This window comes from Cervus elaphus, chromosome 9 (assembly GCF_910594005.1).
Source record: "Cervus elaphus chromosome 9, mCerEla1.1, whole genome shotgun sequence".
Classification (NCBI taxonomy): Eukaryota; Metazoa; Chordata; class Mammalia; order Artiodactyla; family Cervidae; genus Cervus; species Cervus elaphus.
Window position 1 is genome coordinate 9261381 of NC_057823.1, and position 25287 is coordinate 9286667.

At 53.6% G+C, this 25287-nt stretch overlaps 1 protein-coding gene and 1 pseudogene across 9 annotated transcripts in view; both read right to left on the reverse strand.

The window, feature by feature from the left end:
• Positions 1-2706: 2706 nt before the first annotated feature.
• On the reverse strand, positions 2707-19145 carry LOC122699264 (annotated as a pseudogene). Its single transcript, XR_006342582.1, has 2 exons — positions 18383-19145; positions 2707-2719 (listed from the first exon to the last, which is right to left on the reverse strand). The product of XR_006342582.1 is annotated as a 60S ribosomal protein L7-like (transcript).
• Positions 3512-25287, reverse strand: part of FCHO1 (FCH and mu domain containing endocytic adaptor 1) — a 29173-nt gene continuing 7397 nt past the window's right edge. For 7 of the 8 annotated variants that reach the window (XM_043910995.1, XM_043910990.1, XM_043910994.1 and 4 more), the window contains 25 exons: positions 22830-22921; positions 21708-21782; positions 20267-20408; positions 17522-17674; positions 17182-17286; positions 16090-16188; positions 15912-16008; positions 14310-14354; positions 14116-14194; positions 13099-13123; positions 12641-12698; positions 11782-11957; positions 11673-11697; positions 11238-11289; positions 10564-10655; positions 9913-10188; positions 8435-8544; positions 8239-8326; positions 7974-8082; positions 6885-7040; positions 6460-6592; positions 5909-6108; positions 4986-5041; positions 4323-4487; positions 3512-3795 (listed from right to left, as the gene is read on the reverse strand). In XM_043910995.1, coding sequence (XP_043766930.1) covers positions 3773-3795; positions 4323-4487; positions 4986-5041; positions 5909-6108; positions 6460-6592; positions 6885-7040; positions 7974-8082; positions 8239-8326; positions 8435-8544; positions 9913-10188; positions 10564-10655; positions 11238-11289; positions 11673-11697; positions 11782-11957; positions 12641-12698; positions 13099-13123; positions 14116-14194; positions 14310-14354; positions 15912-16008; positions 16090-16188; positions 17182-17286; positions 17522-17674; positions 20267-20408; positions 21708-21782; positions 22830-22921 — 2631 coding nt within the window. In that variant the 3' untranslated portion in view covers positions 3512-3772. The remainder of the gene's footprint in view (positions 3796-4322; positions 4488-4985; positions 5042-5908; positions 6109-6459; positions 6593-6884; positions 7041-7973; positions 8083-8238; positions 8327-8434; positions 8545-9912; positions 10189-10563; positions 10656-11237; positions 11290-11672; positions 11698-11781; positions 11958-12640; positions 12699-13098; positions 13124-14115; positions 14195-14309; positions 14355-15911; positions 16009-16089; positions 16189-17181; positions 17287-17521; positions 17675-20266; positions 20409-21707; positions 21783-22829; positions 22922-25287) is intronic. The other variant, XM_043910998.1, reaches the window with a different exon arrangement.

The following is a 25287-nucleotide window of genomic DNA, read 5'->3' on the forward strand; positions in this document are numbered from 1 at the left end:
TTGATCCCAGTGGTTCTTCAAGGGGTTACAATATTTCAGAAGCCCATGAACTATCCGGAGCCTCCAGACGTCCAGGTGCCGCGGGCTGGCATTCGCAAAGTTGCAAGTCAGATGGGAAGATTCTTGAGTTGGGGCTGGCCAAGATTCGAACCCTGCCTGTGCTGCGTTTGAGTGTCTAGAACTTTCTGGTGTTGGCGCATTAGAGGAGTCGGGTTGCGGAGGAGAGCTGCAGGTCCACAGCTGTAAGCCAGGTGGTGGTTCAGGCCATCCTCTGCTTCCTCCCCCATCGCGATTTCCTCCCTAGGAGGAGGAGGAGCAGGTCCTGGCTGCACTTCAGCTTCCTCATCTGTAAAGTGGAGGAACTACACCAGGGCTCGTCCAGCTGGGACAGATCTGGGGAGCAAGGTCAGCACAGAGCAACTGCATGAGCTACTCTGCGGGCGTTGAAGAGCGATGACGTTAAATGTCTGCCTCTAATGGGGGCATTTCAGGCCTCAGATCCCTGGGTTGGGAAGATCTCCTGGAGAAGGGAACGGCTGCCCACTCTGGTATTCTTGCCTGGAGAAGTTCTTGGACAGAGGAGCCTGGTTGGGCTTCGGTCCATGGGGTCGCAAAGAGTCGGACAGGACTGAGCGACTAACACTTTCGGGCCACAGAAACACCGGCTCTTGCCCTTTCTCATGATGGCAAACCTCGGAACTACGGAAGCCGTTGAAGTTTCCTGGTTTAAAGTTCCTCTTTTACTGGATGGGGCCCCCTCGGGTTTCCTGCATTCACAAGCCCATGTGTGTGTGCGTGCTCAGTCGCTTTAGCTTTAGTCCTGTCCGACTGTTTGCGACCCCCTGGACAGCTGTCCCCCATGTCCCTCAGTCCAGGAGATTCTCCAGGCAAGAATACTGGAGTGGGTTGCCATTTCCTTCTTCACAAGGGCCGGGTAGGAGAGCTTGATCAGACAGCAGATCTGGTGGGTGTGCCTCTGCCCATCCCCCTCCACATCAGGCAAGGGCCCCCTTACTGTGTCATCCCAATCCCCCCTCCCCAAATGTGTGGGCCCTGGGAGCTGACCAGGCTCGCCCAGCCCGGCTGGCAATGTGAAAACTGAGGTCCCGCCTGGTAGGAAGTTGGAGTCTATCACAGCCAGCGTGGATTCAAAACCTTTCAGGGTAGAACCGTGGAGCTGGAGGGTTTGGTTTCAAATACAGACTAGAATTATCATATGACCCAGGAATTTAATTCCACTCCTAGGTATCCACCCCCCAAAAAATAAAAAAAACAAGTGTTCAAACAGGTGTGCACCATGTTTATAGTAGCACAAGGCAATCACCAAAAGGTGGAGACAACCTGTGTCCATAAAAGGATGAGTGGATGAAAACAATCTGGAATATTATTCAGCCATAACAAGAAAGCAGTGACACATGCTACAATGAAAACTATGCTGAGTCAAAGAAGCCAGGCTGGAAAGACCACATCATGTATGAACCCACGTATATGAAATGTCCAGAACAGGCAAGTCTCTAGAGTCAGAAAGCAGATTAGTAGGTACCAGGGCCTGGAGGGAATGGGGAGTGGCAGCTAATGGGAATGGGTTTCCTTTTGGGGTGATCGGAATGTTCTAGAACTAGAGGGGACAGTTGACAACTAGTGGTTGTGCTATATGGCACTAAATTCTTTTGTATTTAAAAAAATATATTATTTTATCTATTTATTTGGCTGCAGGAGGGATCTTTTCACTGTGACATGTGGGATCTAGTTCTCAGGCCCCTGCATTGGGAGTGCTGTGTTTAAGCCGCTGGACCATCAGGAAAATCCCTGAATTGTTTAAATCATTAATTTTCTGTTATGTGAATGTCACCTCAGTTAAAAAATAATATATCTCAGGCCATTCAGCTACTGGGGGTGGCCTCTGGCTGGTTACCTAATTGCTTTGTGTCTGGAGGCCTCCAAGGTGTAGGAGCCTAGGACATTGTAAACCATCAAATGACAAGGCTGCCTGCCTGGGGTTGTCCAGTTAAATAGGGATCCCACCTTCCCTCCTGGGACTCACCCTCCCACACAGGCACCTGTCACACCGGTTCTGGATGTCCGGGCACTTAAGAGGCTGTACCCAGAAATGCCTGATGTGATTTAAAGGTTGCCCAGCCTCACTTGTGACCCAAGGAAAGCAAATGAAAACCACCAGGAGGTAGCATTTTCCTGCTTCTTATCAGATAGGCCAGAACCCAAACCCAGCAAATGCTCAGAGCTGTGATAAACACCAGTGTTTCCTCATGCTCTGGTCCACAGTGTGGACGTGGCACCCTAGCCTTTCAGCCATACAGGGGTAGCAAAGGGACTGTTTTGGAGGGCTCAAAGCCACTGAGAATACGCATCCTCATGTATGCACGTGTGCAAAGACTTGGAGGGAGGGGACAATCCCATAGGCTCTGACATTTGATCTAGCATATTTATGGGGCTCATGAACTCAGGGAACCTAGGGTGAGTGTGGGCTATGAACTTGTAGCTGAGGAGCCGAGGGCCTGTGAGGGGAAGGATCCACCAGCACTGGCTCTAAAGTCCTGTCGGAGGCAGCAAAGTATGTGCGCTAGTGCGATCCCTGGGATCTCCATGGCCTTGAGTCATGTACCCAGGATCCCCACATGTCCACCAGGACCCAGGACTTTCCATCAAGCTCAGATCTGCTCCTCACCACAGTATGCTGGCTACCTCACTTGTCCTGGCCCTCCCTCAGGCCACCCCTTGCCCACCTGCTCTTAGGTCCCCACCTTCCACCCAGGGACCCCCAGTAAATAAGAAAATACCAGGACTTCTGGAGTACTTACTCTATACTAGGCACTCTTCAAAGTATGTGACCTCCTCACAAGCACCTAATGAGGTAGGTTACAGATGAGGCCTGGGAGCTCGGCTCAGTCACACAGCCACTGGCTCTAAGCCTTGTCTTTTCAGCTTCACAGCCTCACGGCTTTCAAGAGCTTTGTCTTGCTCATAGCTGTAGGTGGCTGTAAGTCCTAGGTGACTGTAAGTCCTCAGTCAGTGTTGGTGGGCTATTCGCTTCCCCACACTAATTGCTTTTTGCACCGTTTTCCTTTGGTCCCACAGGGCTGTGTGTGGTTTGCAAAGGAATCCTGCCTCGAGGTCTTTGCACCTCCTGTGTCCACCCCTTGGGATGCCAACTCATATGATTCTGCTTGGCATGTCCACACCAGCCTGAAAACTTCTACTCAAACCTCAAAGCCCCGTTTATAATGCCCTCTGCTTAGGAAGTCTTTCTGGCATCCTGCTCTAGGTTCCTCTAGTGTGTGTTCTCTTTCACCAGCCCACAGGACTGGAGGTGTCCATGGGGTTGGGGGTGTTCGTATCTGGCTTTCCCCCCCTCAATATCACCCTGCACTGCCTAGATAAGGGTGGAGGGGTAGTGGTAAGATCATTAGGAATTTTAGATCTCTCCTACCCATCCGTCTTTTCTTCCTCTCCTCTCTGGAAGTGTGAAGGAAACTTCCTGGTGCAGGAAAAGTCTTGTTATTTATTTTATTAGAAAATAGAGTGTTTATGTAAAGAACATCAAAAGGTCGAGGACCTGCATGGGGGTTGGCGTGAGCAGGAGTGGATCTCAGGCTCAGCCAAGTTGAGTATGGGGATCCTCTCCATGGAGTCAGGGCCTCAGGGGAGGCCAGATGGGGAGCCCCCGGGTCCAGCAGGAGGGCAGGAAGCAGTCAGCGAGCACCAGGGTGCAGTGCAGAGCTGGGGCCAGCAACACTGGTCAGCTTCTGCGGGCTTAACAGCTCACCAGGTACTTCCCTGTGGAGATAGAGTGGTGAGGGGAGAAGGGATCCCCTAAGCTCTCCCAAACACCCCTGTAACTCACTGTTCCCACTGTCCCCTGGACCCCAGCAGCCGCTTGTGGGGACAGAAGCATGGGATGGGGGTGGGGGTGGATGCACCAGTGGGGCTTCCGGCTCCCTGCCTTGGGTTCTTGCAAGGACGCCAGCCAGCCAGGGGACACTTCTTTTTTTCTTTCTTTTTTGGCTGCTCTGAGCATGTGTTCTCTGACTAGGGCTCAAATCCATGCCCCTTGCAGTGGAAGCATGGTGTCTTAACCATTGGACCGTCAGGGAAGTCCCATAGAGGATACTTCTTGATCCCTTTCACTGGGGCTCTGACCCGTACCCCCCATCTTGGGTCTCCAGACCCCAACACCCACCTGTCTTTTCCAAACACCCTAAATGTCTCCCCTCCCCCTGCATCCTAGCAGAAGCAATGAGTGGGACTCAGAGCCGGGCCTGGTCCTGGCTCCGGGGATGCGCAGTGGCAGGGCACGGGCATACCTGTGGCGAACCTCCTCTTTACCAGTGACATGCGGTAGCCACTCCCCACCAGCTCCAGGTCCACGCCGGACAGAGTGGCCCCCTCGCTGGTGAACTGAGCAGCCACAGGGCTGGGTGTGCTGGGCCCAGAGCATGGCTCCCAGCTGGCAGACAGGCGGCCAGAGCCTGGGGAGGCCTGAGGTCAGCGGGGCCCTTTCCCAACCCCAGCCCTCCTTGACCTGGGCTCCTCCTCACCCTACCCCCAAGCCCTTTGATCTGCGGCTCTGTTCCCTTCCTGTGTCCGGCACACTTCCCTGCGGTCCTGTTGGGGTTGTGTGTGGTTTGCAAAGAATTCTGCCTCAGGGCCTTTGCACTTCCTGCACCCCTGCCCTGGGATGCCCTCTCTTCCCACTTTGTCAAAACCCTTTTAAGCTTTCCTTGACGCCTACACTTCCCTGTCTCCAGCACATCCCTAGTTCTCCCCTAGTTTATTTACAAAACATTTTTAGCTGCCTCCCATGGTTTACTGGATCTTAGTTCCCCAACCAGGAATCAAACCCCAGCGCTCAGCAGTGAAAGTGTGAAGTCCTAGCCACTAGACTGCCAGGGAATTCCCTCTCCCCTAGTTTAAATAAGCCTTTCCCATTTGAGACCTCCAAGCCCTTATGTACAACCATAACTCACCCCCTGCCTCAGACACATCTGGAAGCTTCCATAGGAGCCGCTTCTCCTCCAGGTTCCTGGCATCAAGAGATCAGGTCAGGTCTTTCCCAGAAAAGACATTCAGAGCCCAGGGTCCCAGCTCAGCTGCCTCTTGGCAACATGACCTGAGATAGCCAGGTCCCCTCCCTGGCCTCCGTTTCCCCATGTGTGAAAAGGGGGGCAGGGGTGTGGAGCAGCTGGTTCCTGAAGGCTCCTCAGCCTTGCAGCACTTTTAGGTGATGCATTCGGTCCTATGAATTTGGTTTCTTGGTTGTAGGTTCTACCTTTTGTACAAAACAAAGGCAATGTTGTACAGTGACTCAAAACCCCGGGGGCCACGAGTGGGTGGCTGGTTCACATCCTGGTGTGACCTCCGGTAAGTGACTTTGCCTCGGTATACCTCAGCTCCCCCTCTGTAAGTGGGGATGATGGTGGTCCACCCCTCAGGGGATTGCTAAAAGCCCCGAGCCAGTGAGTGTATGCAGAGATGTAGAACAAGCCTGACATGTAGGAAGCTTTTGGTGTCAGACATTACTTTTGTTAATGATATTGCCCTTAGCTCCAAGCAAGGCACGTGCATGCACGCTCAGTCGCTCCAGTCCTCTCTGATGCTTTGCGACCCCATGGACTGTAACCCGCAGGCTCCCCTGTCCATGGGGACTCTCCAGGCAAGAATACTGGAGTGGGCTGCCATTTCCTCCTCCAGGGGATCTTCCTGACCCAGGGACTGAATCCATGTCTCCTGCGTCTCCTTGCACTGGTGGATGGATTCTTTAACCCCAAGCCTCTTTGGGAAGTCCCCGAGCAAGGGGAGCCCACAGTGAATGATCAGGCCTATGGTGGACCCATCAGATGCTGCATCGGAGGGAGGTTCTGAGCCTCCCCCGCCTCCCGCTCGCCCTCACCAGGTGGCAGCCGGCTGCAGGCGGACATTGGTCACAGGTTCCCCCACGGGCAGCAGGATCTGGACATTGGTGAGCGGCGTGGGCACAGCTGTGGCACCGGGTTGGTAGCTGTACTCCACCGAGACCTGAGTGAGGGTCGGCCCACACTGCCAGTGGGCGCTCAGCTGCAGAGGCATGGACTGGGGCCCGGGGCGGGAGAACTAGGGGGGGCAAGAACGGGAGAGAGGATGTGGCTTGAGCTGCCCTGTCCTGCCACACTGCACACTATCCAGCCACGCCGCCCCTGCCATGCCACCCACCATTCAAATGACCTGATTCTGCACTGCCTGTGACACCCAAGGGGCTCCTGATTGATACCCCAAGGGAGCTCTTTGTTGATGAGAGGTTGTATTACATGGCATGTCCAGCAGAGGGCAGTAGAGTGCCTCATTCCAACATGCTCCTGGGGACAGGCCCTGGGAAAAGGCCCCTTCTAATTTGCAAAATGCAGCCGTCTGCACCAGCAAAGTCCTGGCCCCCTTACACTGCCCCACTCCATCCACCTGGCCCACCTGGTACCGCAGAAGCACCACATTGTAGTAGGAGGCAGCTGGGTTCTGCTCTGCCTGGCGCTGCAGAGTCTCGGTCAGAGTCGCCATGTTGAGCCAGAAGTCTTTGGTCTCCGGGTCACTCTGGGAAGGGTCACTGCAGAGACCAAGAGTAATCATCCCAACCCTTCGGAGATGCCTACACCAAAGGCTTCCTAAAGATGCAGATTCCCAGGCTAACCTTGGGACCAGTAAAGTGGAACTCCCAGGAAAGGAGGGTGGTGGGAAGCAAAAGAGGGAAGGAAAGTGAGTTTCGGAGAGGGAGAGTGACTTGCCCAATGTCACACAGCAAACCCCAGGAGGCAGAACAGAAATTCAGAGCCGGGGAGCGCCTAGCCTCCACCAGCCCCTGGTACCACCTAACTTTGCACCCCTTCCTCTAACGGTACCTGAAGAGCAGGTCAGCATTGGGCTGGAAGTGCTCAATGGGGGCTGTATGCACGAGGCGGAAGCTGAGGACGGGAGGGGGTGGCGTCCCACTGAACACACGCACGATGCCGGCAGGGAAGGTCATGGTCAGCTCCCCAGTTACTCGAGCCAGGCAGCTGGTGGGGGGAGTTGAAGAAACTGGGCATTGGCTTAGGGTCTACCAGGCCCCTCATCCTCCCCTCGCTCCTAGCTCCACTGTAGCCTGAGGCTCACCAGGTCCATCAGAATCAGCAAGGCCCTGACCACGGCGGCATCCCAGCCCCAGCTGCCTCCCCTTGTGTCCCTGCCTGGACAGCAATCTGGACACCAGGAAGAATCCACAATGAGCTGAAGGAGACAGGGACACTCCCTTCCCCACTTCTCTTTTCCCCTAGGCCACCAGGAAGCTCAAAGCAAAACATTCAGTCCTCAGCTTGGGTTTTGGGTCTGATACTCTCCTCCTCCTTGTGGCTTGATCTTATGGTGTCTTCAGCTGGGCATGCCCCCCAGATTATCCCTGGTCCCTCAATTCACCCTTCCCTTTCCCGCTCTGTGGCTGGCCTCTGGTCTTGCTCCCTTCTGTTTGATGCCCACAGCAGCCTCGGAGGAGCTCCTCTAACCAGGGCTACATCAGTGCCTTGTCTGCCTGCCTGAGTGTGTGCACCTGCTCAGTCATTAAGTCATGTCCGACTCTTTGCATCCCCATGGACTGTAGCCTGCCAGGCTCCTCTGTCCATGGGATTTTCCAGACAAGAATACTGGAGTGAGTTGCCATTTCCTTCTCCAGGGGATCTTCCCGACACAGGGAACCTGAATCTCCTGCTTGGCAGGCGGATTCTTTACCACTGAGCCACCTGGGAAGCCCACATCAATGCCTTAGCCCTGTTCAAATGCCCTCTGTGGTTCCTATTGCTCTCAGGATGGGCCTAGTTGTTCAGCTCCATGTTCGAGGCTGTTCCATGGTAAAGCAGATCATGAAACCCCCCTGGACGCTGGCCCTGCTGGAACCCAGATGCACAGCTCCCAGGAAGCCCTGTTTGCTTGTCACCATCTGCCCCACCCCTCTGTACCTGGGGCTGTGGCCACGGAAGTAGGCGTGGACGTACTCAGTGAAGGCAGTGGCCACGGGCAGGGCATCCTGGGAGCCCAGGACCACAGGGCTGGGACCCCGGGAGACGCCTGGGGGTGGCAGGGAGGGAATGGGCGACAGACAGAGTGAGCACAGGTCCCAGGCTCCCGAACCCCCGCCCTCTGTGACAAAGCCTCCATTGTATCACTTGGCCACCCACCCGGACTGGAGAAGGTGAACCTGAAGCCCAGGGAGGACCCACGTACCATGTCCTGTCTGGGACGAGAAGCTCGGCCGTTCAGGGATGGAGCTTGGAGCTGAAGAGCCCAGTGGGGAGGGGCTCAGAGAACGAGACTGGAAGGGAAGAAGATAAGCCGGCCTGTGAACACCCTGGCAGAAGTGCCCTGATGCCGACCCTGGAGGCGACCCCCGCAGCCCAGCTCCTGCTACCCCCGACCCTACCAGGTCCCCATTGCTGCGCATGAGGGGACAGGATGTCTTCCTGGAGCGCGGTCTCCGGGATGGGGCTGCCAGACCCTCCCTGACTGCAAGGTCAGCAGGTACAGGCAAGTCTGGGGAACAAGCATAAGAACAGACACGGCTCAGCTGCTGTCTGGGCCTCTCGGCAGAAGAATTCAGCCCCAGTCTGAGAATCGGGCTTACAGGGGGAAACCCCCTGATGGTCAGAAGTCCTAGGGCTGCAGAGAAGGTGCTGGACAGGATTGGAGACACCATATGCAACCCTGAGTCTCCCAGACACGAGACTGCTCAATAAGGGGTGAGCTCCCCATTGCTGGAGGTATGCAAACAAGGGCTGGATGTTCAGAAGGCAGGCACACTGTTGCAGGTGGGGGGATTTGGCAGAGACCTTTTATCCAACATTTGGCAATTCTTCGACCTTCATCCTCTCTGAGAGGGTCTTCCACCCTGGCCAGTGTCCAAGTCACACCCTTCTAATTTAATCTCAGTGTAACACCTCAGTTCCCCTTGCTCCCCTGCTTCCCTAGCATTCCTGCTTTGCTCCATCTATAAACGCTTACTTGCCCACCTACACCCCAGACTATGCTGTCTATCCTAAGGTTCTCAACAGGGTCAGAGCCTTTGCTATGGTGGGGCTGTCTTCCTCCCTGGCCTCCACCCTGCAAACGTCAGGTGTACCCTGCCCCCAAGTGGTGACAATCAAGTATAGTGATGCCGTTGCCAAGTGTTCCCCGGGGAATAAGGGGGCAGAACCAGCCCAGTTGAGAACCTTAATTCTACAATAAAGCTCTGATAACTTCATCTGTCTACACTTGTGGTCTACACTCACTCCCCTGAGCCCTGAGCCCTCCTGTGAACCAGTTCCAACCAGGCTCTTTCTTTACACCAAGGACAGTACCCTCTACCTCCACTGCTGGGGATCTCATGTGGCCACAGCCCGCAGTCCCTCTGAGGCCCCAGAAGCCAACTCACACCCAATCCCCTCCTCCCTCCCAGCCTTGACACACCCCCACCCCAGCTTCTTCCGCCCCATCCTTCCTGCTCTTTCTGCCCCTCCCTCTCGTTTCAGTTGCTCTCAGGCCCTCCGCCCTGATTCCTCTTTTCTCTGGGCCCCATGTCCACCGGCGGCTTCTCCCCACTGTCACCCCATCACCGCTTACCTGGACTCACCTCCCTGGTCACTTCCCATCCTCAGCGACCAAGTGGTCAGAGAGCCTGTAACCCCAGCAGGTTTCACCCTCTCTGCTCACAGCCCCTCCCTCCAGGGCTGTCACCAGGTACCTGTCACCTCCTGCCTTGTTCAACATCCATCTCATTAATGTCCCTGCAGGGATTAGGGTTTCTGCCTGCCTGCATCCCGGCTGTATCTCTCAACACCCTGTTCAGGCCCTGGCCACATTAGGAACTCTCTCATCCCCCAGGGCTCAGAAAACTCTCAGACCAGGGGTAGAGGGACTCACCTCCTCCAGCCACAGCCTCCGGCCCCCAGGGGCTCGGGGAGGCTGCAAGGGGCTGTGGCGAGTCTGATGGCAGCAGGGACTGTGTGCCCCTCGATTCTGGGGGTGACACCCTACAAGTAGGTGGGCTCTGTGGGGTGCCTGGGCGTGGGACCCAGGAATCCGGGGAGGGACCCGGTGCGGCGTGGGATGGTGAGTCCAGTCCGGAGTCCTCCACGTTCTCGGGAGACGAGGAGGAGAAAGGCGAGGGGCTGGAGGTGAAGCCGAGGCTGCTAGAGCCTGGGGGAGGGAAGGGGGCCGCCAGCTCCAGACCCCACTCATACGGAGTCCTGTCAATCCTCCCGCAGGCCACGCCCATGCTGAGGATGGTCCGCCCCCATTCAATGTCTTGTCCTCCTCAGCAGGCCTTGTCCATCTCTACTGATGCCCCGCCCATCCACTATTGTCATCCCACTCCCACAAAGGCCGCACCTTCTAGCCAGCTCCGCCCATTCCGGCTGTGGCCTCGCCCACCCTCCCTTTGACCCACAAAGGATCCCCACCTCCTCCCTCCAACCCATCCCACCGTCCCGCCTATCCGAGCCTCCTACTCTTGTAGTGGCCCCACCCACCTCCTGTGGCCACGCCCATGCCCCGAAGCCCCACCCCCATCACCTGTAAAATCTTCGTGGTCCAAGGCGGACTCTAGGGTAGGCCCAAAGAGGTTCTTGGAAACCTGCTCATCCGATTGCAGCTTCTCCGCACAGCTGGGGACACGGATTGGACAGGCGGGGTGCGTTCTATCACTTCCACGCTTCCTCCCTTCCACTTCAGGACCTTGGCATACCCTGGTTTTGGTCTTGAGCTCTGTTCCCCCAAATCTCCCAACAGCCACATCCTGCTCCTCTTCAGGAGTCAGCTCAAGGCCCTCCCCCTTCTCCTGCTACCCCTCCACCAGGGCCCCAACTAAAGGCACTCAGTCCTATTTCCCGTCACATTCCCTATTTTAGTTTCTTCACAGCACTTTGAAGCATCAGATATGCTCTAATGTGCTTACTACTTAAAAAATCTGAGCCACTAGAATGTGACTCCGAGGAGGATCTATCTATCATTTATCTTTGGAACCCAGAACAGCAGGAGTACACACAAGCACCCAATAAATGTTCACCAAACGAATGACTAAGTGGTCCCCCCAAAATGGCACGTCCTTAACTCCCTGCCAGGGTGAAAGAAGGGGAGTCAGAGACCTGGGGAGGCAGCAGGGGATGAGGAGGAAGAGGTGGGGTCAGGGACGGGCCGCCCACCTGCCCACCCGTGTGGGCCCAATGCCCCACCCCCATGGCACCCACCTGCTGGCCCTGGGGGCGGATTGAGGCCTCTGTGGTCTCCCGGCAGGGTCCCCTATGAGAGATGGACCTCCTAAGCCTTCCCGTCACCAAGCCTGCACGGTTTCCCGCCTCACAGACCAGGAGACCGAGGCTTGGGGCTGCCAGTCAGCCGCCCAAAGCGACCAGCGGATCAGGCAGAGAGGGGTTTGAACCTGAGCCAACTTGTCTCCAGTGTTTGGCTTCTCTCCTGGCCTCGGCGGTCCCCTTGGGCTCTCATTTAATTCTCGTAACGAATTACCCCAGGTCATTAAAGGAGAGTGAGATCAGAGTGGGCAAGCAGCTTGCCCCAAGTCACACACAGCAGAGCTGGGACTCAAACCCACACCCACATTCCAGGCCCAGTCTCCCTTCCACATGCCTCTTGTCAAACTGAAGACCCCTCAACAGACTACTCACGTGAAGAATGGCGTTTCATGGTGCCCTGTGGACAAAGGGGTGGCATCAGGTCGGGGGGGCACTCAGCCAGCGCCCCCTGCCCCACGCATGGCATCTCCCCACGCCTCACCCCGGGGCCAGGCGGGAGGATGAGGCTGCCGGCTGTGGCCTTGAGCTGGGCCGCAGCTGCCTTGGGGCTGCAGGGCGGGGCCCGGGCTGAGGCAGGCTTGATGTGCACGTAGATCTTGCGGGGCTCCTCGTCATCAAAGTCGGAGTCGCTGGACGAGAGGTGGGTGGGCTCTGTGCGTGCATTGCAGTCAAGGCTCCAACACTGGTGTCCCCGCCAGTCGGCCCTCAAATCCGTCCCTTCCTGCCCGTACCCCTTTGAGGCGCTGCACCATTTCCTCTCTCATCACTCGACACCCTTGCCGCACCACCCTCCTCCTCTCCCCACAAGCCTTCATACACGCATGGGTGTGGGCTCGGTCATTCAGTCGTGTCTGACTCTTCACAGCCCTGTGGACTGTAGCCCAGCAGGCTTCTGGGCCATGGATTTCCCAGGTAAAAATACTGGAGTGGGTAGCCATTTCCTCCTCCAGGGGATCTTCCTGACCCAGGGATCAAACCCGCATCTCCTCCATTGGCAGGTGGTTTCTTTACCACTAGCGCCACCTGAGAAGCCCCTCATATAAGCATGCCCTGACCTAATTAGCAAACTATTCAGCTGCTAAACCCCAGCACGTGACCACCTCTTCCAGGAAGCCCCTTTTGCTCCCCCCTCTGCGATAACCAAGCCCTCCTCTCTCTCTCTCTTGCTTGGCTCTGACCCCTTGGGGTGAGTCTGAATCTGAATCTGCTTGCTTCACAACTGGAGGAGGCTCCACCCAGGATGTACGCAGAGAGGGTTGCTAATGGCGGGAGGATCCCTGTGGATGGAGCTTTGTCCTTGCTGTGCCAACAACTGCCCCCAGAGGGCGCCAGGAGGATATTGTTCTGGGTGACATCAGGCCTGATGGTGAAACCTTCCTCATCCACCTCTGGACAAGTCTGGGAGGGGACAAGCAAGAAATGCGTTAGGCTCTCCGGGACCAAACCTCCCATTTCACCCTGCCACGCCCGCCTCCCACCTCTGGGCCCTGACTCAGATCAAAAAAGAACCCCAATGGCAGTAACTATCTTCCCGCAGCGTGTGGGCAGGTTCTTAGAGGGAGACAGCACGCCACTACCTGTCCTGAGGGGCAAATTGAAGCGCAGGGAGGATATTGGTCCCTCCCACATTGTCCATGGGGGTTTGCAGCCCCTGTGCGACAGGAACCTGGTCCCTAAGCTGTGTGACCTCTAGCCCCTTGAGTTCCAGGCGTGGTTTCCAGGCATGGGAGTGGGGAGTAAAGCGGGACCGGAACCCTCCCACTGGGCAGCGTGGCTCGGCCCCTCCCATGGCACTCACCCCTAAATCAGGTTCCAGGGGATCTCTGGGGATGAGAAGGAGATGTCAGTGTCTGCTCCCCCACCTCTGCTGGCCCTCCCCTCCGCCCCCAACACCACATGCGGAACCTGCCGGCAGTCCCTGGGCGGCTCTGTGGTCCTGGGTCAGCCCTGCAGATGGTGCAACCTTGGAGCTAGCTTGGGGCTGGGGCCAGTGAGTCTGAGTTAGCTGAGTATGGGGCATTCTCAAACAGCTTGGAAGGGGAGGGACTTGGAAATCAGTCTGAATGTAGGGCTCACCTTGGCAGGGAAATAATGGGGCCAGCCTTGCCAAAGAGAAGAATCCTGGGCTAGCCTGGGCAAGGCTAACCCTGGGCTAGCCAGGGAGACCACGGGTATAGGGAAGAATTTGGTACTACTTTGGGCAGAGAGACTCTTGGGCTCATCTTGACAAATGTAGAATTACCAGGCTAAATGAGATGGTGGAAATAGCAAGTCTAGCCCTGCCAGGGAGAAATCCCAGGCCAGCCGGGGCAGGGGTAATTCTGGGTGGGTCTGGAACAGGCTGCCCCTGGTCTAGTCTTGGCAAAAGGAGAATTCTGGACGAGCTTGTGTGTGTGCTAAGTCACTTCGCTCGTGTCCAACTCTTTGTGACCCCATGGACTGTAGCCCGCCAGGCTCCTCTGTCCACGGGATTCTCCAGGCAGGAATACTGGAGTGGGTTGCCATGCCCTCCTCCAGGGGATCTTCCCCACCCAGGGGCTGAGCCCATGTCTTTTAAGTCTCCTGCATTGGCAGGCTGGTTCTTTGCCACTAGTACCATTTGGGTAGCCCCCTGGACTAGCTTGGGCATTGGTAATACTGAGCCAGTCTGGACAGAAGTGCTTCTGGGCTGGCCTGGGTAGAGGGGATCCTGGGCTAGCCTGGAATAGAAATTCTCCTGGGCTACCCTAAGCAGGGGACTTCCGGGACAGCCTAGGAGTGAGGAGGGATCCTGGGGTAGCCTGGGCCAGGGCTGGGGCTGGGGGTGCTTCCTCACACAGCTGTAGGTGGCTCCCGCTCCCGCCGGCTCAGTCCTGGGAGGCGAAAGGCCTTGGCTCCACGCAAACGTTTCATTGCTGAGAACAGACGAAGGGGTGCAGATGAGCCCTGGATGGGGGTCCCCTTCCCACTCAGATCTGCCTTCCTCATCCCCGTGGTCCAGCCTGGGCATCCAGGCCCAGACGTACTTGCCTTCCTGCAGGGTAGCCGCTCTGTACGCCTCAAAGTCCAAAGGCCCTGAGACAGAAAAAATTGAGAAACTCAGCAACATACCTTTGGCCACACAGTGGCACCTGGACCTGAGCTTAAGGTGAGCGGGGTCCAAGGCATGAGCCAAGATGCTGAACCAGTCTCTGAGACAGTCATGAGTGGAATGGGCCAAGGGTTCTTGGTCTTGCCTTGGATGGCCGCCACCTTGGGATGGACTGGAGGGACTGCCTGAGCTAGTTTTACTTCCAGAATTTCTGGGTAGAACTTGGGTGGGTCAGAGGATGGATCATAAATGTCAGTGCAGTGGGCTGAGCCTTAAGTCCCAGGATGAGGCCCTGGGACTCTCTCCCAAGGGTGACGGGAAGCCATAGAGGTTATGTGAGCAGGAGCAGGGCATGAGAAATCTGGAGCCAGTGAAAGATAAGAATGGAGATTCACACAATGAGAGGTAGCCTGAGCTGGTGCTGAGCTATAGAGACGGGAGGGAGAAAAGACAGACCCTAGTGGTTGTCTAGACCTAAGGGTGTAAACAACATTTACTAAAGTGCCTAATGTGTGCCAGGCACACATTTTGCCCTTTATTTGCATCAAATTAGTGAACCCTGAATATTCATTGGAAGGACTGATGCTGAAGCTCCAATACTTTGGCCACTTGATGCAAAGAGCTGACTCCCTGGAAAAGACCCTGATGCTGGGAAAGACTGAGGGCAAGAGGAGAAGGGGCCAACAGAGGAGGAGATGGCTGGATGGCATCACTGACTCAATGATGTCCTTTGAGTTTGAGCAAACTCAGTGAAGGACAGGGAAGCCTGGTGTGCTGCAGTTCATTGGGTTGCAAAGAGTCGGACATAACTTAGTGACTGAACAACAATAACGGTGAACTTTCACGACACCATTAGTTGGGGGCTATCATCCCTACTTTACAGAAGAGGAAACTAAGACTCAGAGAAGGCAAGACAGATGTCCAAGGTGACACAGTGAGTGACAAAGGAAAGCAAAACCCAGATGTGACCCTAAAACTTTGGCTCTCAATTCTTCCTTGACCCTGTATCTGGGACATTTTCAAATGGGCCTCTTGCTCAACAATCTTCAGTGGCTCCCTTGGGCCCTCAGGGGAACATCTGAAAGGCTGACCCTGGCATTCAAGGCCCCTCTGGTATCTAGTGGTAAGCGATCTATCTGTAAGATTAGGCATCAAGTTCTCTTCCTCTGTAGGTTGCTGAGTTAGATTTGTCTTCAGTCCACTCTTTTTAAAGATTGTTTTTTTAAACGTGGACTATTTATGTCTTTTATTGAATTTGTTACAATACTGTTTCTGTTTTATGTTTTGGATTTTTGGCTGCCAGGCACGTGGGAGTTCCCTGACCAGGAACTGAATCTGCACCCCCTGCACTGGAAGAAGTCTTAACCTCTGGACCACCGGGGAAGTTCCATCAATCCATTTTTCTTTTTCTTTTTTTTAACCCCATTTTTCTGGTGAGGAAAATGAGGCCCAGGGAGGTTCATTGTCTAGGCTCTTGGATCCCCTTCCTTCCCCAGAGCCGTGGCTCCACAGCCCAACGCCCATAGATGCCCCCGACTCACCAGGCTTCTCCCGGCCTGTGCTTTTGCTCTCTGCAAACTTCCTCAGCAGCATCTCCACACTGACGTTTTCTACATTCTGCTTAAACTCCTCATGCACCTGGGCCAGGAGGATGGAGTTTGTAGCCAGGCCTTCTTGCCCAGCACCCCAACCTCATTCCCCACCCCCAGCCCCACTCACCTGCCCAATTTGCACGTGGGTGTCCTCCACTGAGTGGGCGTAAGAGCCCATCAGCGCCTTCATTTGCCGCAGGTGGGTCTCTTCCATGGCTTGGAAGCGCTGAGGCAGGAGGGGGAGGAGCAAAATGGGAAGGTGTGGCTAGTGACCCCACCTGACCAATCAGAATGTCCCAACCCCATGGCCTCAGTGATTGATTTGGGTAAGAGCTCTGGGACTTCTGCTGGAATCATAGAAAAAACATGTTCGTATCCTGAGTCAATGAGTTTGCAGATAAATGGGGCCGCTGCTGGGGGCTACTTTGCTACACACACACACATTGAGGAGGGTGTGTCTGCCTGGGAATAAAGCCCTCCGGGAGAAAAACAGATTTGAGAAGCAAAGAGGCACAGCTTCCTGCCAACACCATTTGGGCACCTGGATCCAGCCATGCCTGAAGCTCAGCCCCACCCTGAACTTTTCAGTTCCCTGAGCCTGTAAGGCTCCTTGTCAGTGTGAACGAAGATTTCTGTTGCTTGCAACTTTCTATCACTGCAAAATCAGAAGAAAAAAAAAAATCTAATTCTTAATCCTGAGCTCCCAATCTGCTTTTTAAACCTTTGATTAGACAGAGACCCGGAGAGGTGCAGTGCCTTGCCAAAGGCTGGTGACAGGCAGAGGCTAGACCAGGAATCCAGGCTTTTCAGTCACCATGACATGTCAGGAGACTCTTGGCTTCTAAATCCTGCCCCATCTTGTTCAAAAACCTCATCAATAATAATAATAATACATCATAGAGTGGTTTCTATGCACCTGGTACTAGTCTGAAAATTTCATATATGGCGACTCATTTAATCTTCACAAGTCTATGAGGCAGGTAGTATTACTGTCCCCATTTTACAAATGGTGAAATTAAGGCACAGAACTGATTTGGTCTTTGAAATAATAATAACATCAACAACAACAACAATAATAGCTAACTGACTCTAGAATTGTACAGTTTTAGCCTGTGATTCTAAGGCTTCCGGGAGTCGAAGGTTTGGAAGGTTCTGGATTTCTGAGGCCCACAGCATCCTGGGCCCAGGAATGTGTAGGTCTCCAGGGCCCGGCTCTTACCAGAGCTGAGTCCAGCATCTTCTGCTCAAAGTCAGAACGGGCTGAGTTGTATTTCTCCACCAAACGCCGCAGGCTCTCTGCTGCCTTCCGGGTCTTGGTCTCCGCCTAGGAGGCACAGTGAGGGCACGGGGTTGGGAAAGGGACCCTCGGGGCACTTCCAGTGGCCCCGTCCCCCAGCACGTAGACTCCTTGGGGTGCCCAGGGTGTGGTTCACGCAGGTTCGATGACCATGGCTCTGTGTGCGTTTCCACTCTCCCATCAGGCAGCCCCGCCACCTCTCGGCAAACTCCTCGGATCCGTGCGGGCCGGGGGTGGCTGGGACCTGCAGCTCAGCGCCCACCTTGTCCATCTCCTTCTGGCTGGTGCTCTCCCTCCGCAGCCGCTCCTGGTCCATGCAGCGGTTCAGGTAGTTCTCGCGAGACTTGGGCAGGAGCTGGCTGACCCCCGTGAGGACCTGTATGGCATCCAGCGTGCCCACCGCTTCCTCTTTGCACTGTGGGGGTGGGGACGAGCATGAGGACCCCCTGAAGCCCCCGCTGGGTGCAGGACCTGAGCAGACCCAGGTACACACCATGAAATCCCCAGCCTCCCAAACCTGTGGGGTTCCAGCTCCTACAGAATTCTTTCTTTCTGAGAATTCTATGAATTTCAAAAATTTTAACTCTTTAAATAGGTAATATTTACACATAATTCATATTTCAGAAAGTTTTAAGGAGTGAGCTCAGGTAAAAACCTTCCCCCACCCCCACCTTTTTTTTAACTATAAAGTCTTTTTTTTTTTTTCCCCCACTGCAAGGCAGACATGTGGGATCTTAGTTCCCCGACCAGGGATCGAACCCACACCCCCTGCATTAGAAACACAGAGTCTTACCCACTGGACCACACAAGGAAATCCCAAACCTCCTATTATTACCATGATACATTTCCTGAAATAACTGGCATAAAGATCAGTGAATATGCCCATTTTTTATGACAAATGGTGACAGGCCATACAGTTTAACTGACTGCTTTTTCCACTTAATAATTCATTCTCAAGATTGTTCCATATCAGTCCAGAGAAAACTTCCTTGTTCTTTAATTTTTTAAAGAAAGTTGTGGTAAAACACATATAACGTAAAATTTGCCATCTTAACCATTTTTTGTTTGTTTGTTTCAATTGTTTATTAACGGATCAGATTACAAAAATAATCCTGGTAGATACCTTAGTTCATCCTTCTAATAAGCCTATTGATCTGGTCTTCCCTGTTGCCAGCATCTCCACCTTCTACAAAATGGGTGGTCTTTTTCCTCATTCCACCTCGTGGAGAAGACAATTTAAAGGGCCACAGGAAGTTGTTTGCTTTTTTGAAATGTTTTCCAATGGTATAGATCTCATGAATCAGATCCTCCATGCAGATGATTCCGTATTTCCCAAGAGATCGAGCAATCAATGCGTTGTCTGTCAGGGCAATTCGCTTTTTGTTGATTTTGCCATAACCACGCTTGTAGATCAATTCATTCACAGACTTCAGATTTGGGTACCCCCATGTAATGTATGGCTCCACAATTCTCAGCATGTTAACTGATGCCTTGTTGAGCTTCACAAAGGTGCCACTGAAGATCTGCCGGAGGCAAAGGAGCTGCAGCACCTTTCAAACCTTTGGGCTCACACCGTTGATACCTCTGATCCTGATGACAAATGCCAATTTGGGTTCCGCGGGTACATAGAAGTTGCCGGCTTTTCGTGCCATCCTAGCCATTCCAATTTCAGTTCTGTACATCTGCCTGTATTCCTTGTGGTAATGCTTAGCTTTTTCATAAATAAGCTTCCTCCTTGCCTTTCGAAGCATCTTTTGGGCAAACTTCTTTCTCAGGCGCTTGATCTTAAGCTCTGCGAAATTCTTTCGCTTTTTCTTAAGGGTTTCTGGCACAGCAGGAATCTTCTTTTTCTTCTCTTCTGCACCCTCCATGGTTCCAGCTGGGAAAGAGCCATCTTAACCATTTTTAAGTGTACAGTATGAAGTACTACAACTCTCTTCTTTAATGGGGGTTAAAAACTGCAGATTCGAGGGCTCTGTAAATGCAAACCCTCTATGATTCTAGATTTATAAGCTTCAAATATTTTGGAATCTTGAGAGTCTAAGGTCGGCTCTTCCAGGATTTTAGTTTTGTTAAGAGTCTAGAAGCCCAGCACTCTGTGACGACATAGAGGGGTGGGATGGGGTGGGCGCGGGAGGGAGGTTCAAGAAGGAGGGAATATATATGTATGTGTGTTAGTCACTCAGTTGTGTCTGACTCTTTGTGACCCCATGCAGTTAGGGTCCTCTGTCCATGGAATTCTCCAGGCGAGAATATTGGAGTGGGTAGCTATTCTCTTCTCCAGGGGATCTTCCTGACCCAGGGATCGAATCCAGGCCTCCTGCACTGCAGGTGGATTTTTTACCATCTGAGCCACCCGGGAAGCCCCATGTTGTTGTATGGGAGAAACCAACACAACACTGCAAAGCAATTATCCTCCAATTAAAAATATATTTAAAACAACTTCATTTAAAAAATAAAGTTTGGGCCAAAAAAAAAAAAAAGAGTCTAGAAATGTCAAATAAGATCTGTAGCTTCTAACGCTCTAGATCAGGGGTCAGCAGACTTTTGGTGTGAAGGATCAGGTGGTAAATCTGACATTGAACTCAGCCATTGCAGTTCAAATAAGCCAGCCACAGAAGATCTGAACGTGAATGGGCATGGCTGTGGCCAACACAACTTTATTTACTGGCATTAAAGCCTAAATGTCCTGTAATAATCACACATCATAAAATATCCTTCTTCTGATTTTTTCCCCCCAATCCCTTGAAAGTAGAAAAACTACTCACAGCTCGAGGTGATGGTCTAGCCATCGCCCACTGGCTGCAGTTTGCAGACCCCCTGCTCTTAAGAGTTCTGAGAGTCTGAAATTCAACAATGCTCGGGTCTGTGAGATTCTGAGTTTGATGTTATGGAATGAACAGAACCCTCAGGGGCACACACCAGGAGGTGGGGTTCCGAGGCCCCGGAAGTCCTGGGATCCTAGGAGCCACGGCCGTTCCCCACCCGCCGGCCGCGCGGCACCCACCTTCTTGTGCGCCTTGAGCTGCTCCTCCCCGTGGCGGAGCACATCCTTGATGAGATCCTGAAGCTTCCGCGTCAGCTCCAGGTGGCAGAGCGCCAACTTGTCTGAGGAGACTCGGAAGACCTCCCAGAGAGGGGCAAAGGTCCTGGAAACAGAGAGGTGGGGGTCACACCCAGGGCCCAGCAGGCCCAACCCCAACCCCTCGGCAAGGGACCCCTCACCCCGCATGGCTGGCTTTGGCTCAGATACCTCATGTGCTCTGGGCCCTGCTAAACACGAACATATATGAACTCATTTAATCCCCACTGCAATCACGCAAGGTGGGCCTGCAGCAGACAGGGAAACTGAGGCATGGGAGGCCCCATCACTCACCCAAGGCCCCTCAGCAAATGAACATCAGAGCAGGAATTTAAACCTAGGCTGATGCCTGCCGTCCTCTCTCTGGACTCCAGGCCCAGCCTGATACTCCCCTTGCCCTCTCTTTCTCCCCCGCCTCATCTCCACGGTGCCCGGGCCCTGCAGCCAGGCCTGCCTCTTTGCTCTTCCTTGAACATGCACAAGTGTGCTGCTGCCTCAGGGCCTTTGCACTAGCTCAGCCACCTTCCTGGGTCTCTGTCCCTCGGACACCCCCACGGCTGATTCTTTCTCATTACTGAGATCTCATCTCCAGATATAGTACCCACCTTCTAATGCTCCTATTTCATTCTCTTCCTAGCACTGTTCTCTCTGGGAAAGGACTTTGTTCGTGTTTGTGGTTAACATCTGTCACATATCCCAGACGCACACCCTATGAACCGGGCATGAAGGTGACTGGAGGCTTGATCTGTTTTGATTGCCCCTGGGCCCCCTGGTGCCTCGAACAAGGTCTGGCACCCAGTATGGGCTCAGTAAATATCCACTGGATGAATGAATGAATTATAGCTTGCCAGGCTCCGCTGTCCATGGGATTTCCCAGGCAAGAATACTGCAGTGGGTAGCCATTTCCTTCTCCAGGGGATCTTCCTGACCTAGGGATCAAACCTGCGTCTCCTGCATGGCAGGCAGTAAAGAACTACTGTACATGCATGCTCGGTTGTGTCCGTCTCTTGCAATCCCACGGACTATAGTCCATCAGGCTTCTCTGTCCATGGGATTTCCCAGGCAAGATACTGAAATGGGTTGCCATTTCCTTCTTCAGGGGATCTTCCCAACCCAGGGACTGAACCCAAGTTTCCTGCATTGCAGGCAGATTCTTTACCACTAGTGCCACTGGGAAGCCCCTTTACCACTGAGCCACCTAGATATACATTCATATTCCTCTGTCCAATTAGCCCATAAACAGGGGGATGACTCCCTGCCCCACATATCACAAGTGTGAAGAGATGTACACCCAAAGGCAGCCTCCTGTTGCCCCCAGGGACCCCCACACCCTTGGCGACTCCTGCCTCACCCACAGCCCACTCACCCCATGGGGGTCCCGTTGCTGGCCAGCTTGGAAAGTTTTGCCATCGCCTTCGAGTAGGTCTCCTCGATGGTGGCCCTGGGTAGGAGGACAGGGAAAGGATGGGGAGGGTCCTGGCACCTTGGGACAGGCCCCATACCCCTGGGCCTCAGGTTCCCCATCTCAAACATCTGAGCAGAGGCCTCCAGGAGAATGATACAGTCCCCTGGCAGGGGAAGATGTTTGGGAAATTCAGGGCAGAGGTTTTCATCCTTAAATAAAATGTTACTAACAGTAGTAGCAGCAGCAGCAAGAGCAAGTAAACAAAATTTTGAGCACATAGTATCAATGTTTCTTGTGCTTTGTCTCATTTAATTGCAGAAGATAAACTCAGATTTCTTTATTCCCTCTAGACAGACACTGCTAAATGCCTAATATCCACTCACATTTTCACCCTAATAGAATTGTTTTGTTTGAGGTAGCCATGTGCCCAGTTAAAACTAGTTGCCCACTGGGGTATTTTTTGACAGAGGCACCCATGGGGTACCACAGACAATAGTGGATGGATCCAGGGTCTGAAGCCTCATGAAATAGCATGGCTGTGACAGGTCTGCATGACAGCCCCAGAGAGGAAAAACCTGGTTAATAATCCTTTGGACTCTCTGCCCAGATTCAACGGGCATTCAGCTGCTGAGTGGTTGGGGAGCAGAGGTTGCCTTGCAATTTGAGTTTATTGTGTTTTCTGGGACATTGGAGCATTTACGAGCTGAAATATAGATTATTTCATCATACATGTATTTTCTTTTATTGTACTCAGGGCCCGAGATTGAGTTTTCAAATTTCTCCTTGTAAGTAGGTCATATTATCATCTCCACAAGAGGAGGGCTTAGAAGTCTGGTGATTATTGTTTAAAACGGGGCACAGGGCTGACAGTGTTGAGAACTGTCGGTCGGTCGGGTCTTCAAGCTCATTTGATTCTTGGAGACCCCAGGGATCAGGACTCTTTCTGGCAGAATGTGGTGCCCTGTCAGGGTGGGATGGGAACGGGAAAAATGGGGCAGAGCCTGGGTGGAAGTACAAGATGGGCATGGCTGAGTGGACTTCAGGTCTTGGCCATGGGGATGGATGGGGCTTGGGGAACCTCACCTCTCCCGGATGAAGTCTGCCAGCTCCTTGGTGGAGATGGGCCCCTGCTTCACGCTGTGGTACAGGACCTCAAAGCCATGGTTTTTCTCTCCCTGCAGGGGGTGAGGATGGAGATTGAGAAAGGGGATGGAGAGGACATCAAGGATGCCTAGCAACAGGGGCCTGGGTTGAAGAGCTAACTGGCAGAAGTCCATCCTCTTGGCTGTAGGCATTGGTTCTGGCCTGAGCCAATCACCAGCTGCATTTCCCCCTGGTCCTAAGGATTGGCTTATGGACCTTAATTTGGCCTAATTAGAAGAGACCCTGGGATCCTTGTACCATAGTTGAGAGAGAGGCAGTCTCATTCACTCTTAGCTTCCTCTCTCACTGTCTGTCTGTCTTTCTGTGGGAGTGTGTACGTATCTCTCTACCTCTGTTTGCTCCTTTCTCTTTGGTCTCTTCCCCTCTGCTTTTCTCTTTGTATCTGTCCATAAATGAGAGATTATATGGTCACAGGAGATCCTGGAAACCAAATAGAAACCATGAATTTTGCAAAGATGCTGAACTTGAGGGTCTGAATAAAAAGCGTGTTGAGGGACTTTCCTGGGGGTCCAGTGGTTAAGGATCCACCTTCCAATGCAACGGATGTGGGTTCGATCCCTGGTCAGGGACCTCAGATCCCACGTGTCGTGGCGAAGCTAAGCCCATGTGCCACAGCTACAGAGCCCAGGCACTCTGGAGCCTGTGTGCTGCAACAAAGGTCTTGGTTGTGAAGTCTTTAAAAAAAAAAAAAGCATCTTGAGTAGAGATGCTGGACCAAACCAACCCTGAAAGCCACACTATTGCACAACTCTTCAAGTTTATGAATTAATACAATCCCTGTTGCTTAAGTCACTGTAGCCTTATTTTCTGTTCTCTTCAACATGAAAATTCTCTCTGAGGACCCCACAAAGCATGATGTGGGTCTGATACTCTCTCAGGACCCAGCAATGTCCAGTGCAGGGTGGGGCACAGAAACGGAATTTGCATTTGTTGAATGGAGGGACAAGTTATTTTGCTGTTGCCTGGTGCTGGTGGGAACAGAGCCTCTACCCTGGTGTCTGCTGATGCCTTGCACAGAACCCCTTTTCTCCCGGTTCTGGGGTCACCACAGTTTGAGGTGGGGCTAGGGCTACACTGTGCAGTCCAGATCAGTCATGTCTCTCTCCAAACCTATAGCAGCTCCTCATTAAGACGGGAGCAGGGAGTCATCTGCCTCTCATGTGGGATGATTCACATCATGGTCCTAAAGCCCCAAAGGCAGCCCTCCTTGTTGAATAAGTCGCGAGGTTAGTTACTGTCATGTCCCACTCTTTGCGGCCGCATGGACTGTAGCCCACCAGGCTCCTCTCACTGTGGGACTTCCCAGGCAAGAATACTGGAGTGGGTTGCCATGCCCTCCTCCAGGGGCTGACCCTGACCCTCCTCCTGACCCAGGGATCGAACCCACATCTCTTGCGCCTCCTGCATCAGTAGGCAGGTGCTTCACCACTGGCGCCACCTGGGAAGCACAGTGGTGAGGCCTCAGCAAACAACCCCAGCAGCCCCCTGCCCACCCTGCCCAGGGGATCCTCGGGTGAGGCCGCACCAGGCACTGCTGCCCAGGCCAGCATCTGGAGCTGACTCAGAGCCAACTGCTGGCCTGTTTCCCAGACCTGGCAAACCCCCAGCAGTGTCTGACTCCCTTGGGCTGGGCTGGCAGCCGAGGGTCCTGGGAGGGGCTGTCTTGAGCCTATGTCTCCTATTGGAACCTCTGGACACCAGTCTTGCTCTCAAGCCAGGCCCAGAGAGATGTTTCTCTCTGTTTTTTTTTTTTTTTTAATTTATTTATTTCTGCTGCATCGTTGCTGGTGTGCAAGCTCTTCTCTAGTTGCAGTGTGCAGGCTCCTCATTGCAGTGGCTTCTCTTGTCTGGGAGCAAGGGCTTTAGGGCGTGAGGGCTCCAATTGTTGCAGCAGATGGTCTCAGTAGTTGCGGCTCCCAGGCTCTGGAGCACAGGCTCAATAGTTGTGGCGCATGGGCTAAGTTGCTCTGCAGTAAGTGGGCTTTTCCTGGATCAGGGATCGAACCTGTGTCTCCTGTACTGGCAGCCGGATTCTTTACCACTGAGCCACCAAGGAAGCCCAAGAGATCTTTCTAATACAGCTTGATCATGTCTCTCTCCTGCTCACACTTCCCCCCTGGGCTCCCCACTGCCCTCCATGCCACCAGCCCTGCCTTGACCCAACAAGACTGGGGAATCCTTGTCTGACTTGATCTCTCCCGAATGGAGCCTCCTTCAGATCAGTCAGGGCCCCAGGATCACTCAGCAAAGAGCCAGCAATACTAACAGTAGATTAAAAGAAACATTAATTAAAAGAAATAGACAGGGGACTTCCCTCACAGTGGTTAAGAATCCGCCATGCAATGCAGGGGACACAGGTTCGATTCCTGGTCAGGGA